Source organism: Puntigrus tetrazona, chromosome 5 (assembly GCF_018831695.1).
Source record: "Puntigrus tetrazona isolate hp1 chromosome 5, ASM1883169v1, whole genome shotgun sequence".
Lineage (NCBI taxonomy): Eukaryota > Metazoa > Chordata > Actinopteri > Cypriniformes > Cyprinidae > Puntigrus > Puntigrus tetrazona.
The window spans coordinates 20,871,276-20,889,057 of NC_056703.1; the positions used below are offsets into that span (position 1 = coordinate 20,871,276).

The 17,782-nt window shown below is 37.1% G+C and overlaps 1 protein-coding gene across 1 annotated transcript in view; it reads left to right on the forward strand.

Annotated features, from left to right (window-relative positions):
• pappab (pregnancy-associated plasma protein A, pappalysin 1b) overlaps positions 1–16,996 on the forward strand; it is a 72,851-nt gene extending 55,855 nt beyond the window's left edge. The window contains exons 19-22 of the mRNA XM_043238202.1: positions 436–551; positions 3,664–3,735; positions 5,103–5,201; positions 11,843–16,996. Of these exons, the coding sequence (XP_043094137.1) occupies positions 436–551; positions 3,664–3,735; positions 5,103–5,201; positions 11,843–11,947 (392 nt within the window). The 3' untranslated portion in view covers positions 11,948–16,996. The remainder of the gene's footprint in view (positions 1–435; positions 552–3,663; positions 3,736–5,102; positions 5,202–11,842) is intronic.
• The last annotated feature ends 786 nt before the right edge of the window (positions 16,997–17,782 follow it).

Here is a 17,782-nt window from a genome sequence, read left to right on the forward strand (position 1 = left end):
TTTAAATCCTGAAAAAGGGTCATTGTTGTGACAAAAATATTAACCATTACAACTGTTTTCAAAATTTCTTGAGCACTAAATCAGCATATTAGAAAACGATTACTGAAGGATCCTATTACAGTGGTAATAGCAGCTTTATCATCAAATAAAATAAATTTTGAAATATATGGAAATAGAAGACTGCTATATTTATGCTACATTTATGAATAATGCATCATTTCTATTTTGAAAAAGTAAAAAATGGGTCCCACAGACCTGAACACCATACAAGAGTTAATGTACTTTGAATATATGCATTAATGAATGCCATTTTTCAAGGCATTTATTGTAGTTTTAAAATGAACAATGCTAATTCAATCTTAGTGATCATAAAGGTACATTTCATTTGCCCTGAAGCAGATAACATGGATAACACCTGTCTGTGATGCCCAACAGGAAAGGAGTGTGAGGTGGCGTGTAGAGATGCTAGCAGCAGTGTGGTCCTCCTGCCCAGCAACATGAGCGTCACAGCTGTGATGAAAGACCACTGGTGGAACCCACCCAAAGTTAAGGTGAGAGTCCAAACATGAGAAGATTTGGGTGGGCTCACTTTACTATCATAAATGGTTTGTCTTCTTAGTTTTATCTCATATTCTAAACTTTTCCATATTTTTGATGAATGTTACACTGGATTTGTTTGGTAAATGTTTGAGACCTGGTCATAGTACAAGCTGAACCTTCAAACATTGAGTACCTATATTTAACACCATGCTGTGCTTTTTAACACATGATTATGACACAACTTCTCAGAAATAATCTACTGTATAATAGTTCACCAAAAGGTTGTAACCTAAGCACTAAAAGTAAACACCTTAATATGTAAACACACCGGAATAGTCGGCAGTTGTTACTAAACAACAAAAATGGGAATGATAAATTTTTGCTCTAGGCTGTTATAAAGTCCAATGTATCATTATGTTTACCTGACTGAAGTACACTGGACCACACACACACACTCATTCACATTGGTGACATTTGCCCTTTCCCCCTGTGCTTTAGAAAGGAGGGTTAACTTACCATCACATAAACCCCAAACTCTCTGTTTATTAAAACAGACTTTTTCTAGTCATGATAACTGGTTCCAAAAAGTCTTATTGGAAACTCTTTTTTTTTTACCTCTCACCCTTTACCAGGTTTTGGAAATGCGGTTATCCTTTTCCTTATACGTAAACTTATGTTTATGTGACAGATATGTCACATAACCTGCTTGGACTGCATGAATGGAGGAAGGTGAAAGAAACACAAGATGGAGGTTCTGCTCCAAAGCAAATAATTGTCAGACCAACAAACAAACATTTAATCTGTACGATAACAGCATGACGATGTGGCTGCATTAGTTTGTTTGGACGTAGCCAATACTCGGGCACTTCCCCTCAGGAAGCTTTTGTCACCAAATATGTAGTAGACACAAACAAAAGCTTGAGACAGTAATAACGCATATTTCCTTTTCATATTTCCTGAGAGAGTCACAGGCTAGACCTGGAGTACTTTAGAAACGATGAGTGTGATGAACAGGCAAACCGAATGTTATTTTCCTCACCTCAAACTGTGGTCAGTGATGAACAAAGAATGCTAACCCTTTGCCACGACAACATGGTGACCGTTTAAAACCATTGTCATGTTCCAGATGGTTTGTAGCCTTTGAATGGGTCTTTCCTCTCACTTTCACAGTCCTTTGAGCCTGCAAGATGAGAAGCAAGTGATTGTATCTCAACAGTAAGGTCTTTGCTTTGTGTCCTGCTGACAGATGCCAACCACAAAACAGCCTGTGACTCTTTAAAACTCATGGAAAGAGACAAAAGTGTGGCTTATTCTTCTGTATCGCCGTGGAAACTAGTGATTTCATGCGACAGTATATCAATAGCTGCGGCTAGGGTCACAGAGGCCAGACAGGTCTCAAGGAATATCCATTTCCGCATTTACTATGTCATTCATTTATATATGGACTACTGAATGACATTTTTGGGTGACGTCATGCCCGCCAGTGGTTATGAGGTTGTCTGGATTATTCATTCCATATTTGCATTTCCTTCTCTGTACTATTGTGGATGTCCTTTAGTGTGGTGGTGCTTTTCATGCTTTTTCGTTGTGGTCTGTGCCATGTGGTTCTTTACTTGATTGTTTAAGCTGCAGTGGAGCTTTAGGAAGCACAAACAAATTTACCGCCCGCATCCAAGAGCGCTGCTGTAGTTTCCTCCAGCCCTAATTCTCCATATCATAGGATTTCTCCAGGATAAATCAGCCTCGCAAGGGGATTGACCCTACAAGGTCCTTGGACTTTCTTCATCGAATTTGTTGGAGCGCCGGTTTTTTCTGTCAATTTTATTGATAGCATTCAAATGCCGAGTCTTGGAAGAATCCTGCTACATGTATGCATCTGGATTTCCATAAATCAGCCGACGTGTGGTGCGTACAAGCTCAGGAGCCAACAGGAAATGTTGTGTCTTGACCGTATAGGATGGAAAATATGAAAGGCCTCAAAACAGTCTCTGATACAGATAGTATAAAAGTCTATTTAATAGAAGGCAGGTAGCACTCGTGCAGTTCAGGCCTGCGGAGAAGCTATAAAAACAAGCACAAGTTCAGGAGCAGACGGTTTAAATTAAGCCTTGAGTAAACAAGCCGCTTGGGTCCTTGGTGTGACACTGAATACTAAGCGTGTGTGTGTGTGTGGATGGCCACAGTTGGCCAGCAGGGCGAAAGCCTGCTTTCTTGGAAATGTTCTGTTTATGCTCAGCCTTTCCATTCCTCATTGCATCTGGAGTTCCCCCAGACCGCGTCATTTCACCTCTCCAAACATCCTCTCTACCTGTGCTTACCCAGGAGGCCGAGCCGCCGAGGTCTGCCGCCCCCCTTTTGCTCTCATCAGCAGGGGTGGGAGCTGGGTAGCACTCCTGGAGTTTAATGAGTCCCCTACTTAGCCAAGCTCTTAAGACTGTAATCCTTCAAGCCGAGCTCTTCCATTGATTCCTAGCTGATTTAAGCATCACCGCCGGAACACTGGGCTCATAGAGGATTTTATTTGTTTGTGTTCTGTGTGTTAGGCAAAGAAATCTGTCAGCAAACAGAGCAAAGGTTCTCCACATTCAAACTGAAATCCCTGCCAGCTTGAAGGCTTATTAGCGGTTCTTGCTAAGGATTTGAACAAACCCCTGACCCTGTGTGCTGAACCTTAGCGTGTAACTCGTCCTGTGCCGTGATACCTCAAATTATCAACTCTTTTTGAGGGAGGCTAGGCTGTTAGTTTTTTTGAGGGTCAAAAGAAATCTCTTAAAAATTGCCAAAGAAACATGCTAAATATGCTCATAACAACTTTACAACTGTATAGCAACTGATCATTTATTGAGTATTGTTTAGGCAAGCTTCGCATACATTTTCTAACTGCAAGAGAATGATTAACCCTTTAGAAGAGGTAACACTTGTTAACTATTGACTATGGCTTTTCCCTCAATAAATTTGTAATTTGCTGCTTAATAATGGTTAGAAAGGTAGTTGGTAAGTTTAGGTACTGGGTAGGTTTAGAGATTAGAATAAGTTAATTTAGTTAATGGAACTGCATTGTCTGAAACCATTGAACACTGTTAACTTGCTAAATTTGTTCTTCTGTCATTTTCACTCACACAGAATATTGTGTGCACCATGGGACTAAAGTGGTATCCAAACCCAGAGGCCCTCCACTGCATTAAGGGATGTGAGGTAAGCCCTAAATCACATATTTATACGCATATATATATTTGGTTTTCTTTTACATTTTATTGTTCATTTACTTTTAATGTTTTTTTAATTTTTGTTATTTTTCTGCTATTTATGTTTTGAATTTATAATTTTTTTTTATAATTTAATCTATGTTAATCTATTATTTACATTTTTTTACTTTAAATTATTTTGTTGTAAGTTTATGATGACAACATTACCCCGCAGATAGTAGTTTCAAGGTAATCTCTCAGCCGTAGCTTTAAGCTCTAAGCAGTCATGGAGGTCTGTTCTCTGAAGCCTGACCTTGAACAGTTGTTTCTGCCATCTTCTCACGCTCTTTGAAGTCTAATACATAAATAAACATGCTGTGCTTAGTGTCTTCCTCTCCTTTGCTCTCCGGGCCAGTCTAGCCTAATCTGAGTCAGGTTTAACAGGGCCAACAACAGCAGACAAGTGGGATTTGTTACCACCTTTGTTTTTAAGACGCAGTTTGTTTTCTTTTTGCGTTTTAGACGAACCTGGAAACCTCATTTAGGAGGTATCAGGTTCCCAGCTTCCTCAAATCACAGAGTAAGAATATAAAAAAACAGCTTCTGTGTCTTCTTGCAGAGAGAGCTGTTGAAAAATCATTTGCCAAGACCGTCAAGACCGAACTGACATTTTGACATATACTGTATATTGCTCTTTGAAGAAACATCATTTCTTCAAAGCACATGTGACTCTTCTGCGCTGCTGTTCCGAAAGTGTGATTAATCTGCACCTCTCTCTCATTTATAACAAGTCTTGCTCTGGCAGAAAGATGACCAGTCCATTTTTTATTCGGGCCAGAGCTGCAGACTTTTGAACCCAGCTCATCCTGACCCAGTTTCAGTGGGTGGTAATTAGCAGCCCTCTGAAAGCTTTTGGGTCGGGCCAGAGAGATGATTTCAAACTGGAAAAGGTCACAGGTGTGTTGGGCAACCTTTTGTGCCTGTCAAGATGGAAATGTGTAGTAACTCCCAAGGGAGACACATATAAGTTTAATAGGGCTTCGGTTTCCCCATTAAAAGTGGCCTCCACCATCCACAAGCCCGGGAATACTAACTCAATTTTTCCAGGGCAACATAATTGCAACAGACTCAAGTCTGTGTGTCTATTTTTACACAGTTGTGGATGCATGCAAGTGTGAATGGCTGTCTCTTTATTTCTTGCTTTCTGGTTTTACATGAGTTTATTGATGGAGTTTATTGGGGAACTCATTATTATTTGAACCGCAAGAAGAAACACAAGTAGAGTTCACTTCTATAGCATTACATAGCTGATGTTGTGTGTGTGTTTACATATTCAGTAATTTCATGTCACAGAGCCGTTTTATTTGTTTTCACCAGCCGTTCATGGGTGATAATTACTGCGACGCCATCAACAACCGAGCGTTCTGCAACTACGATGGCGGAGACTGCTGCCATTCTACTGTTAAAACCAAAAAGGTATGTTTTTTTTATGTTTCTTTAGACGTTTAATTAGTCACATTCCTCGTTTACGCTTCAATAAGCAGATAAAACATCTGCGTTGTTACTACAGCTTCAGACAGGGTAATACGTCTTGCGTTGTAATAATTATCTCCTTGGAGAGGAAACTTTTAAGGACACCCGCAGAAGCGGGGGAAACTCTCTGAACCCTACCCACAATGCATTGTAGACTCTGTAGATGAAGCACGCACATATATGTTTGGGTGTTTTTCCAAAGCCATGGCAACAAACGGTTGCATATAGCATTTCCATATGGACGTTCACCTCACTTTCCAACAAAGAGAAAGATCCGTGAGTTTAATCCCGAGGGTGGTAAATAGCCCTAGAAAGGCTTTTTCTGCACACTTGTGTACTGCTCTTTTTCCAGTGGACTTGTCATCCTCTTTCACTTGATCCTCCCTTGCTTTTTCCTTGAGCAAGTTTTCCTGGCTGCCAGAGAAAGTGAACTTCTCTTTTGACAGACAAAGAATGAAGTAACTTCTCCAAAGTTACAACAGCGAACTCTGGAAGCGCACTGGATCGCTCTACCCCCACGTAATGCCAAAACGAAAAAAGTTGGCATGTGTGATGACGCATTTCCCGGCAGAGTACACAACTTGTTGTGAAAGGTCTAGAAATGGCAGTTGGAGCTGGACTCTTAACGTTTAAATACGGCTGTAAATCATATAGAAACGTATAAACCCAGAGGGGGGGTGGGTTTGCTTTGTCACGCCAGAGGATTACCCGAGCAAATAATAAAACTAACTGCACATCCTTCTCTCAGAAGCTGAGCTGCTGACCGATTCATTGTCAGTGCTGAATTCTGCTAATAAGTGGCCATAAACAAGGAGTTTGACTTTCTTTGTAAGTTTAGTACAAAAGAAATTTGATGGTATTCTTGTATGAATTCTGAGAGGTTGCTGCCAAAAACAAATAATTGAGTAAATTGCTCCTCCACAGGGTAAGTGCGTCTGCCCAGTGTAATTTTTTGTATTTAGAGAAGCCAATAAATGCTTCATTTTCATCTTTGTCATGTCATTTTAAGCAGTTTCAGGGAGTAATAATGTAAATGCTTTCATTATGTAATGGCTATCGCGTCCACAGTTGACCCTGTGCTGAGCTCCACCTCTCTTGGCTGCGTTCTCTGTCTCAGACAAGCTTTTTAGAGATTTCTGTGAAGAAATGTAAAATGTACTAATGAAACGGTACCAATTATGATTTTTTATGTGTACAGGTCAGAATTGATTAGTTACATTGCAGTCATTTTTGTCTGGTTTTATTTTTAAAGAAACTGTTAAACTATGCAATAACATGTTCAAACTGTAACAATTTTATATTAAAATTGAGGCAAACACTTCTCACAGTCAACTGAAAAGAGAAAGGACTCATTTGGAAGTGTTTACTCTAAGTAAACAAAACTGTTCTTAGCATTTCTACAATACATTCAGTATGGCACTGTGAACTAATTACTGTCCACACTACAATATTTTAAGCATTACATAAACCAAAACATGTTGATGTTTCCCTTGAAAAAAATGTATGATATTCTTAATTTGGCAATGTGGGTATATACACTCTATACTTTATTTGTAACTATACCACAAACAGGTGTTTTTTTTCATTCATTTTAAATTTATTTTATTTTATTTTGAGTGCTCAATGGAATTTGATTGAATTAGCAGGTAAAACTACCCAAATAACCATAAACCTGCACTACTTATAATCCACTGTTCCAAAATTATTATGCATTTGTAAGCAGTTTACATGTGCATCTATAAATGTCTTGTTCTTGATCATATATATAATGTGTAATAATTGTATATTCATACTTTATTAATTATCAATTTATTGTTTATAAATTATTATTTTATTTACAACCCAGTTATTTAGGAGTGGTCAGTGTTTAGTTATATAATTTAGAAATTTTTGGTAAATGATGAATAAATTATGTAAATGTAGATTGTTAAATCTTATTTTTTAAACACATTATAATTGTTGCTCAGTGTGTTAATAAATGCTTTATTAACACACATGTTCCTGTTCTCTAATTATATATATATATATATATATATATATATATATATATATATATATATATATATATATATATTATTTAATACTTATAGTATAGTATTTTGGATCAAATTTAAATTACAGTTAGGCTTGTCTGAGAAAATGGCAGACAGTTATAGTTGCCTAGGTATGACTTTGTAGGGATCATATTTTAATACACACGTTTATTGCATGCTTAACTTGCCATATTCTTTGACTTGCTCCTTCTTTGGCAGATATCTGTATTTTGGTTTTGTTTTATGTGGGAGCCGCAAAGATATCATCTTTCACAATGACCTAAAAGAGGGCACTTACTGTAAGTCAGGGTCATATCAGGTCATAACAGACAGCACTGAAATTATGTTTTGGTTTATTCCCCATTTTATTTGGTTGGTTTATAGGATTTAGTAAACACAGAATTAGGTGACTTCCACTGGATCTCTGGTTGTTTTTGGTGGTCTTTGGTTGGCTGTTTTCATTGTTTCTTTGGAAGGACTGTATGTTCTTCAACCCAAAGTTCCAATAACTCACAGTATACATTGCTTTTATTTGTCAGAGCTCTTGTCAGCCAAGGTCTTTTCCTCCCAAATGCACCATCAATAGCGGATAACTGCCCTCACAAGCCCCACAGAGCAATTAGGAAAAACTAACCGGGGCCTCTGACGTGCTACAAGCAGACAGAAAAGCAACATTGACACAAAGCATCCTATTAGTTTGTTGGACTTGAGGATGACCAGGATTTGAATCCATGCCATGTAATGATGAGGTCTTCCATTTTAGAGGTGAAGTCATGACGGGAGAACTAAATTTGCTTCCAGTTGATGTTTAGTGGTGCCGCTAAACAATTTTCTACCAAAGGCCTCCAGATTTCTGTTGAATGCAGAAACCCTTAGCTTAAACATGGAACTGCTACCTATATGTGACCCTGGACCACAAAACCAGTCTTAGGTCATATACCAGTCATATTGTATGGGTAAAAATGATTGATTTTTCAATTAAATCATTAGGATTGGTTTTGTCGTCCAAGGTCACTTATATGAAACTACATTGCCTTACATTGTGTAGAAAGCACAGAAGAGTCGTATGGAAATGGTATTATGGGAAAAATATTCTTTTTAGGATCTCAACTCAGTGCATCCAGCCCAAATGCAGAGAACATTAACTCGCTAAAAATGGTTTGTTTGTGTATTGAATTGTAGGCTATATTCAAATTTCAAGAGGCATTTACAAACCAAACAGTCAAACTATAAAGACAATGTGCAGCTGCATATGAGTATATGATTTTAGAGGAAAGTTCTGTTTACTTTTGTGTCTCAATCCGTATTGGTACAGTGTTGGACTGGCACTTGATGTTCATTGTTAAATTTGAGTCCTGAAGCAAAACCAGTTGAAAACCACTAAATGTAAATTTTACGTGACAAAAACAAACAATATCAACTTATTTTGGAACAAGCTTCATTACATTATTGTAGGCAATTGTTCAAATCTGCTCTTATTACTACCGAGGCTACGGGAGGAATCAGTTCCTGTACCACTGTCCCAATGACATCAATACAGAAAAGGTCAGATGTTGTGAGAACATTCAGCGGTTGCAAGGTTTGCTGAAGGAAAAGAGCACTGACAGCTCAGCTTACTGTCAAAAGCTTCCTGCAGACTTCTCAACTTCACTTCTTTCAAGCTTATGTCAGAGTTTGTCTGACTCTCGTGAAATGCTGATATTTATACTATCCAGATGTCATGGTCTCAGGGGCATGAACTGAACATTAAAAGTGAGTTTGCTTGCATTGGCGTCACCGTACGTCAGTTTAGAAGTCATTTATTTGGAAGCAAACAGCATATTAATGGTACTGTAGCTGAACAAATTCATACTCTAATACCTTGAGTATAAACTTCATGTGGATAACTCATCCTGCACTGTTAGCCACAGATAGCTCGATGTAATATTATTCCTGCCTAATATTTAAATTTTAGAAGTAAGAAATATAAAAGTAAAATGTGTAAAATGTGCAACCAGTGTAGAACAAATGTGAAGTCAAATCACTTACATTTTTTAAAATTCACTTAATTTAATGAATATGCTCTCTGTAATATTATGCTGAGTATTTATCACACATAGTATAATTATGCATTTTAAATAACATTTTACAGCTTCTTTATTCTTTGCAGTGTATTTCTTATAATTTATACATTATATTGTTTTATTATATACTAAATCTTTTTTTATTAGTTTTAATTTGTACGTTTTGAATTTCATATCATTTTTATTTTAGTTATTATTATTATTATTATTATTATTATTATTATTATTTATTTTAATTAAGTTGAAAGTTTAATCTTTTTTTGTTTTTCTCTTTCTACCTAATTTCCGGCACAACTCAGTTTTGATGAAATGTTCACCTCTTTCTTTGCACTGTGCTATTGTTCTTGAAACCTAAAGAAAAAATGAAAAAAAAAAGAAAATGTTTTGCAGCGTGTTGTTTGTTTTCCCTTGAAACAATTCAGGGATGGCTGAGGGCAACGAAAACATTTTGAAGACACAGATACACACGCACACTTAACAACTGGAGAAGTGTTGGTCGGTTGTAATGAGGAGTGTGGCAATGGAGGGAATGTTGTCAGCCAGAGTTTGTGGGCACTATGAATGGACTAGATTTACAGTTGGGAAAATCCCCTACAGTGGATGGGGACACCAGAAGGAAAGGCCTGTGTGTTTCACAGGGCAAGGAGAGGGCATTCCTTCCCTCAACGCTCCGAACACAAGAGATCCCTTGTTCCTCTGTACACATATACGCTCTTGCCTTCCCTCTTTTTTCACTCTGCACTTGCAGGGATCCAAGTGCGCTCGCACTGATCTGACAGTGCACACATACATAGTTCACAGGGACTGAAAAGATGCCGCTTTCTGTTTGACATCAAAAAACGAGCATACTGTTGCGCTGTTAGTGGCTCATGTAAAATAGAAGTGCAGGTGTGGATCACATTCTCAAAAATATATTCAATTCTGTGGATACTTGTGGATATACGGAGCTGTTTTCCCTGACAAACAGTGATTTAAAAACTTTTTTGTTTGTGTTCCAGCTCCAGTGTTCCGCATCCTCTTTTCCCCAAATGGTAGAACAGTTAGAACCACATAAAAGGATAATAATGGTCTTTATAAAACGAGAGCACACTGTACTGGTCAGCAGCATCATTAAACCCACACACACACATTCAGCTCTCGCCGTATCTAATTTGACAAAAGTGTAAGAATAGTTTTGACCGATATTTCATAGATAACATCTCTCCTCAGTATCAACCTCAGGTCAAGTGTGAGGATTGTTATCACCGTTTTCAATGATGTTCTTAAAAAAACTGGGATTGTTTCCTTTTTTCTCTCTTTGAACTGCTGACATTTACGTTTATTTACCTGTATAATAAAAAAATTGAGCTTGTAAATTTTCATTCTTCTAAATGCTGACATTTATATTAATTTACATTGTAAAAAAGAAAATATTTTTGTTGTGAGACTTATGTTCTTTTAGTTTCAATCCCTTGGACATTTAGATTGTTCCTTATCATTTTCCTGTTTCTTTTTTTCTAGTTTTCCTTCCAACTATCAGTTAACTTGGACACTCATCAAACAGCAGTATGCTATCACTGTGCATTTAGGTTCATCTCGTGCCTTTGGCTTATCTAAATCATCTTTGTTGTTGGATTTTAATTGAAAAAATGACTTTGTTTTCATCTTCTGCTTAAAAATAGACAGAAGTAGGTTTTACAAGAAAATACTATTTCAGTTTTTCTACTTCAAAATCTTATTTAATTCATAATTACTTAATATTGCTATGAAATTATTTTTTAAATGTAAAGATTTTCTTTTTATTTAGCAGATGCATTTTTCAAACTGTCAATTTGCAAGTTATATAATGTTTGCTGAATATTTAGAGATTTCATTAGTCATTAGAGATTTCAGTATAAGAGAATAGAAGACCTTTCTTAATAATTTAATAGTTCACGGGTCAAAAACTTTAGGATGTCAACATAAGAAGTAAATTGTTTACTTTAAAGGTTTCAAATAACTTTTGGGACAATAGAATGTCAGAATTTGGTTCAAATAATGTTAAATTGTCATTAAGTGTGATACAATATTTATGTCAAATCAGGGAAATTTACGATGATATTTATTTTTGGCTCAGAAAAACAACAACAACAAAAAAATGTTTTGGGGGAAAACAACAACAATTTAAAGCAGTATCACACTATTAACTTGTTTTTATGGTTAAAATCTTTGACCTCAAACAAAAAACTAATAAATAAATAAAAAAAGAAAATGTAACTTGTGGAACATGAAAAAAAAAGTTTCATTCCTTGATTGTTTTTCCTCAGTGTCCGATGTAGTTCGGACCCCAATATTCTTCAGTACAGCTTCTTTTATGTTCCACAGAAGAGTAAATTATACAAACTATCCCTCGGATCAGAATCTCTAAAATATAATTAAAATCTCTTCATAACACTGCTGTGTCATGGTGAATGTGATCATCGCTTCAAGCGCTCGGACTTAACCCCTTTTGATATTTTGTCTGCGCCAGGTGATTCCATTCCCTATGTCATGTGACATTCGAGAAGACTGTGCGTGTCGGGACCCCGATGCCCAGGAGAACAACAAAGGAATCCGCCACCGCTCCATTGGCTGAGCTTGGTACCCCCTGTGGCACCCAGGGGGCCTGCTGGGAAACCATTCTTCTCTACATGCTGCTTAAAAGAGGGCCTTTCCACTCACACCGCACTCCAACATGCCCTCGTTTCCTCATCAAACAGCAACAACTTAAGAGGGTATGACACTCAAAAACAAACAACCAATCAAACACATCAACAACAGGTTTCACAAAGGACAAGAAGTGGAAGTTTTATGAATGACTTATGGCAATAGCAACCATAGATGTCATCAAACTAAAGCTCAAACAAGCCTGGGCTGACAGTTTTGTTGTTTTATGTTTGCTTTCATTGATCATTATTTGTAAGACGCAACCATGGCAATGTTGTTTTTATGTAAAGCCAGAGGAAGAAGGGGGGAAAGGAAAAAATGCAGCTGTTAATGTTTGCCTGTAGTCAGAAAATGGGATGATTCCAATCGAGTCAAATCAAGAGCTCCAAACTAAAGCCAATCGATGAATGAGAGGACCTTTGATGTTTTCTTGATGCCCCTTAACGCCTGACCTCCGAGACTGTCTCGATGACAGTTCAGCCATCCACCGCGTCCTCGCATATCACTGCGTCCCCGCGCTCTTATATTTATCAATCCAAATATCAAAGGGGAAATGCCTAGAAATGGATCTTAATATCAAATCCAAATTTGTGTCACACGAATGGCTTGCACTCCTCTGACTGTTTGAGCTGCTCCTACTCGCTACGAGAAAAAAAAAAAATCTGGCTGCCGACCTCAGAGCCTGTATGAAACATCGAGGGATGATGGGAACGTTTCACAGTGCATAGGAAGATGTACGAGTGCAGCTGCTGTGGCCCTAAATCACCAAATCCTGTATATCAGCAAGAAATGCACAAATCTGATGCCGAAAAATCATCAGAGGAGGTGTTGATCCAGTGAGTTACATCCAGAGAGAGAGAGAGAGAGAGAGCTTGTGAAAGAAGTTGTGTTAGCACAGCTGTTGCTGCTAGTTTTGCTGCAGTGGCCATGCAGCCAATTCCGTCTATGGGCAATTTGTAGTTTAATGCAAGTGCAGTCTGCCATAGATTTTACCTCTGGTCAAAATGCAGTTATATCAGCTTTACGTGAAATGTAAAAAAAAAAAAAAGATGTTGAGCGGATCATTTATTTATAATCAGTCCCCGCTGGGATGTTTAACAAAAGCCGTTTGCGTGCTCTGTGAAATTGAATTAATCGAAACCCGAAATGTACTTTTTAGCTCGAATCCGTTGAGTGCTATTCCATTCGTAACTCCTGTCCTGTTTAGTGCATTTTAATAATTCATTTAAAATAACTGAATTAAGAGATCGGTTGCATAAACCTAGCTCTGTCTGGTGTCTTCATACAGACTTATCCTACGCATAAATAGCTGAACTCAAATACACATATTCTTTGGAACTGAATGCGTTAATGCTGTGCATTATAACTATGAAACCGATTAGACTGATCACTTTAATAGATTGACAGCCTTATTAGAGACACAAAGGCCAATTATGTACACACTGACGCAGCATATACCAGGCATAATGAATAATTCAAATAAAATGAGCTTGTTGATGAAGAACAGCTTAAGGACCTTTGTCCATCAGGATAATGGCATATTTTATTAGGAGCCACGTAATGCCAAATTATAAAAAAAATTGAGTAAAGTATTGACACAAAGAATGTAATTTAGACTTCATTGTGAATATAGTAAGCATTTAGCATCAAGGTGTTTGTGCTAGATCAGTCTAATGTAGCATTATACGTGTAAAAGAGCAGTTAAGCTATGTTTTAAATAGATGAAATCATGTCAGGCTCACAGTCCACCTTTGCAGTCCATTTCATCTGACATTTTTTAACAAAATATGTCTCATTGGCGGATAGCCATCGGTGCTCCCCATTTTGTGGTGCTCATTATTTTTGTGGAAAATAACTAACAATAAGTTTAGCGCAGTATAACGGCAGTATATGTAACAACTGGCTCGAAGTTTAACACAATAGCAGATGTGCTATTTTGTAGTAAGTGTAATAACAGGCATTGTTATATTTATATGTACACCAGTGTAAATCTGGAGATTGTAGTCTGTGGTGGCGTGTGTGGTAGTCAATGGCAGTCAGGACGACCCCATTAAACACATGATATTTTAATATCTACACGTTGGTTTACAAACCACTTTTAGAAAGTATAGAGACAACAAAATGACCTACAGTAGGAGCATTTATCAGCCACCCTCGCGATCTCCCTGAGCTCTTATAAATACATCTAAAAGGCATCTTTCTCATTACATTAACAATGTAGCATAAAAAACATCAACTGTTGTGACAGCAGAAGTGAGGCTACTTATCAAACCAGGATATCCCAACAGGTCGCGTCAGCCCAGCCCATGATAAGAGGTTATTTCTATGGCGTCAATGTCTACCGATGTCGTTTTTCCGAAGTGAAGATTATAAGGTAATTTATATCTGGTGGTTTCGTTCAACTGTATCTCTGTCAATCAATATTTTTTATCTTTGACCACAGTTGCTGCACTTGTCTTTGTACGGTTGTTTTGTCAATGATATAGAAAAAAAAGATGGAAAAGAAAAAAGTTTACCATAAAAAAAAAAAAAAAAAAAAAGCTGCTATGGTCAGACAGGTTATCATAATAGTTAAATGAAATAGTCGTTTAGTGTATGACATCATTGAATAGTACTTTATACTGTGTGTTGTTGTTGATTTCTTCTTTTTTCACTACCTTTGGTTAAAACGGCTAGTATTGAAGAGATATGTGTGTAGTTCGATTACAGATACATATGTTAAAAACACAGCTACCGTCAAAGGATATCCAAAGGAAAAAAAAGAGACATGGCAACAGTGAGATGACAGAGTAGGTCGTCACAGTCACTGATGACTTATTTATTCGTGTACACAAGCAGCTCTGTCGTCATTCCTTTCGATGTAAAGATCATGTCATATTTAGTCTCTATAGACGTCTTTGTTCCTAGTATTAAACTGTATGCTATTATTGCATAGTAAATGCTAAAATACTGCTGCTTTTATTCAATTATCACTTGGAAAGAGTGCCTAGAACAGATACCAATATATGTGCAATCTTACCAACCGGTTTCAGACATCACTGAAAATGGACCTTTACTGAGCTTTACAGTACATACAGTTCTTTACTTGGGTGTTGTACACAAACAGCGATCAACCGTTTCTGTCTTTTTTGATTTCCTGGAAATGTAAAAAAAAAAAAAAAAAAAAAAAAAAAAAGCTGAACGCAATCTAACGCAATGTAACTTTTTTTTTTCTTCTGAAGCCATGAAAAACAAGATCAAATCAAATGAAGTTTGGTGAAACAGTCTACTGTAAACTTAACAGGATCTTTTTTGCTGTACCTCATGCCTGTAATGTTTGCTGCTTACTTGTTCAGTATTTTAGTAATTTAAATCTCTTAGCAATATACAATGTTGTAAATAATAGAATTATTTATTAAAAATGTTGTCTTTTTATTTATATTTACACAGTTCATCTAAGTTATTTTTATATGTCTCCAGTGTTACTTGGTGTGATCAAAAGTCTTTTTTTCCCCGTACTGTTTATTTCTCTGTCGGTTTCTCTGTTCCGGTTAGAAAGCAAAGGTCTGGCGTAAGAAATGACCTGTTTTCCCAGCCACTCAATTTGTATGAGTAATAAATAAAAAGTCTCTGATGCACAAGGAAAATGTTATAGAAATGTCACCTCTGGAAAATCGTACAAAGCGTTCCTTTGCCGTATTGACTTCCACCCGTGTTTTAGATTCCATATGTTTGTATATTCTGGGGAAATTGGTCAGAGAGGTTCCGTTTCCAATTGCTGAGTAGATACATTGAACCGGTCTGGAGCCGTGGGGCTCGTGTGGTTTTGTGTAAATAGTAGAATAGGTGAGAGAAACTGAAAGACTGCTTGTGGTGGCTCAGCTGCTGATGTTTGGCCACGTATAGAAAGCCTCATGTATAGATTCCTTCTATACATTTTCATCCTCGCCGCAGAAAGAGGCACGTCCTTCACGATCGTACATGCGGACGAAGTTGTACCTCAGCAAATCAGCCTTCTATTTTGTCATCTAAAGGTTTCAGCCTATTTCAGATTTCCCTAGTGCTGTGTTCGCTTTGAAGAATAGCCTAAAGGTCACTTTACATCATGGGATTTTTGCAGTAATATCCACACAGCTGTGTAGGTTTTGTACAGTGCTAGCAGTAACACGACTGCTCATCGATATTATACCAGTTCAGCATGCTTTTCTCAAATCCCATACCCTGAAGATTACAGTTGCATGATCGATACCATGTTCCCAAAGTCTGAGATGTGAACATTCGATGGTGTGCTACTTCCATCTGAGTAGTATAGCAAATTTAGATGTATTTATCATACGTTTTTTGCAACAAGCGATAATTTACCCCATTATAAGTCCTTTGAGTATTCATTTTGTATGCTGTTTTTATTGTTCTTTTCAAATTCTTTATATCTAAATCAGATATGTTACGTGTTATTTTATATATATATATATATATTTTTTTTTTTTTCCTGAGTGTTTTTTTTCAATGCCCTGCTCCATTGTGTCATTGTTTGGTCTCCAAATTTGCAAATTCTTCTGCGACTGCACTGACATGAAATCAAGACCAGACATGATGACAAACCTGTTGTTTCCTCCTGGTGTATCTCCAAAAACAACCCTATAAAAGGCTTGACCTCTTACACTGACAGTCTCCGTAAGCACTGGTTAGTCTCAATAAACCCACTTTTCTCAGTATATACATACTAAATGCACTATTTTGGGCACTTACCACAATATTATTTTAATAACCAATTGATTTGTACCATTTTTCCTGATTATCTCTGATGTGAGCAGTTTGCCACTGTTGTCTGTTCATTTGTTTGTTTTATATATAATATTGTGATATTATTTGTCACAGAGCAGACTAGTGTACTGTATATTTTCATGAACTCCTCAAGCATTATTAACAGTAAGTACATCAATGTTATTTTTCCTGATATGTATTATTTAGAAAATAAACACTGGTTAATGAAATGTAACTGTACCGCTTGTGTTTAATTGCTTTTTCTACAACACTGCTTCACCTGTAAGTCTATTTCTGAATTAGTCTCTAAATATTGTAATGGGAAATATGGAAGAGTGCGGTTGCTGTAACCCTAACACCTTTTGCTGTTACCTCAAGCATCTTTAGTCATACAGTGTCAATTCAGTTTATAGTGTTATACATGAAAGCCCGTGTTACATTCATAGGACTGCTGCATAATTGTACGGCATGTGATATATGTAGCAGTAAATGAAAAATATGTACAATGTATTGTATAATGAGAATTGTGCACTTAAACCTCAGAATGTTCCACTGCATGCAGTCAAAGTGATCTTAGCACTGGAATATAATACAGGACTTGATTGGTCAGTTTAGGTGACGTCGAGAGTGTATTTCAGGCCAATCGTGTTGTGGGGAAAAAGTCTGATACAAGCAGCAGCTGTTTGTACTTTTCTCTGCGCAGACTTGAGCCTAGATTGACACAAAGGTTGTGTGTTATGCTCTCTTGACTCTGTCCAGTTTTTTTTCCTAAACACAGGGAAAATGTGTTGAAGTGGTGAGACTGAGATTGAGGTGACTGAAAAATGTGACGGCCCTCTTTCATAAACTGAAATAGTCAATTCTCACTACAAGCCATTAACTGCAACTTTTGCCTTTAAAAACTCCTAATTCTCTGCTTATTAATAGTAAGGTAGTTGTTAATGGGAAGGATTAGGTATGTGGAATACGGTCATGAAGAATATGTGCTTTATAAGTACTAATAAACAGCCAATATACTGAT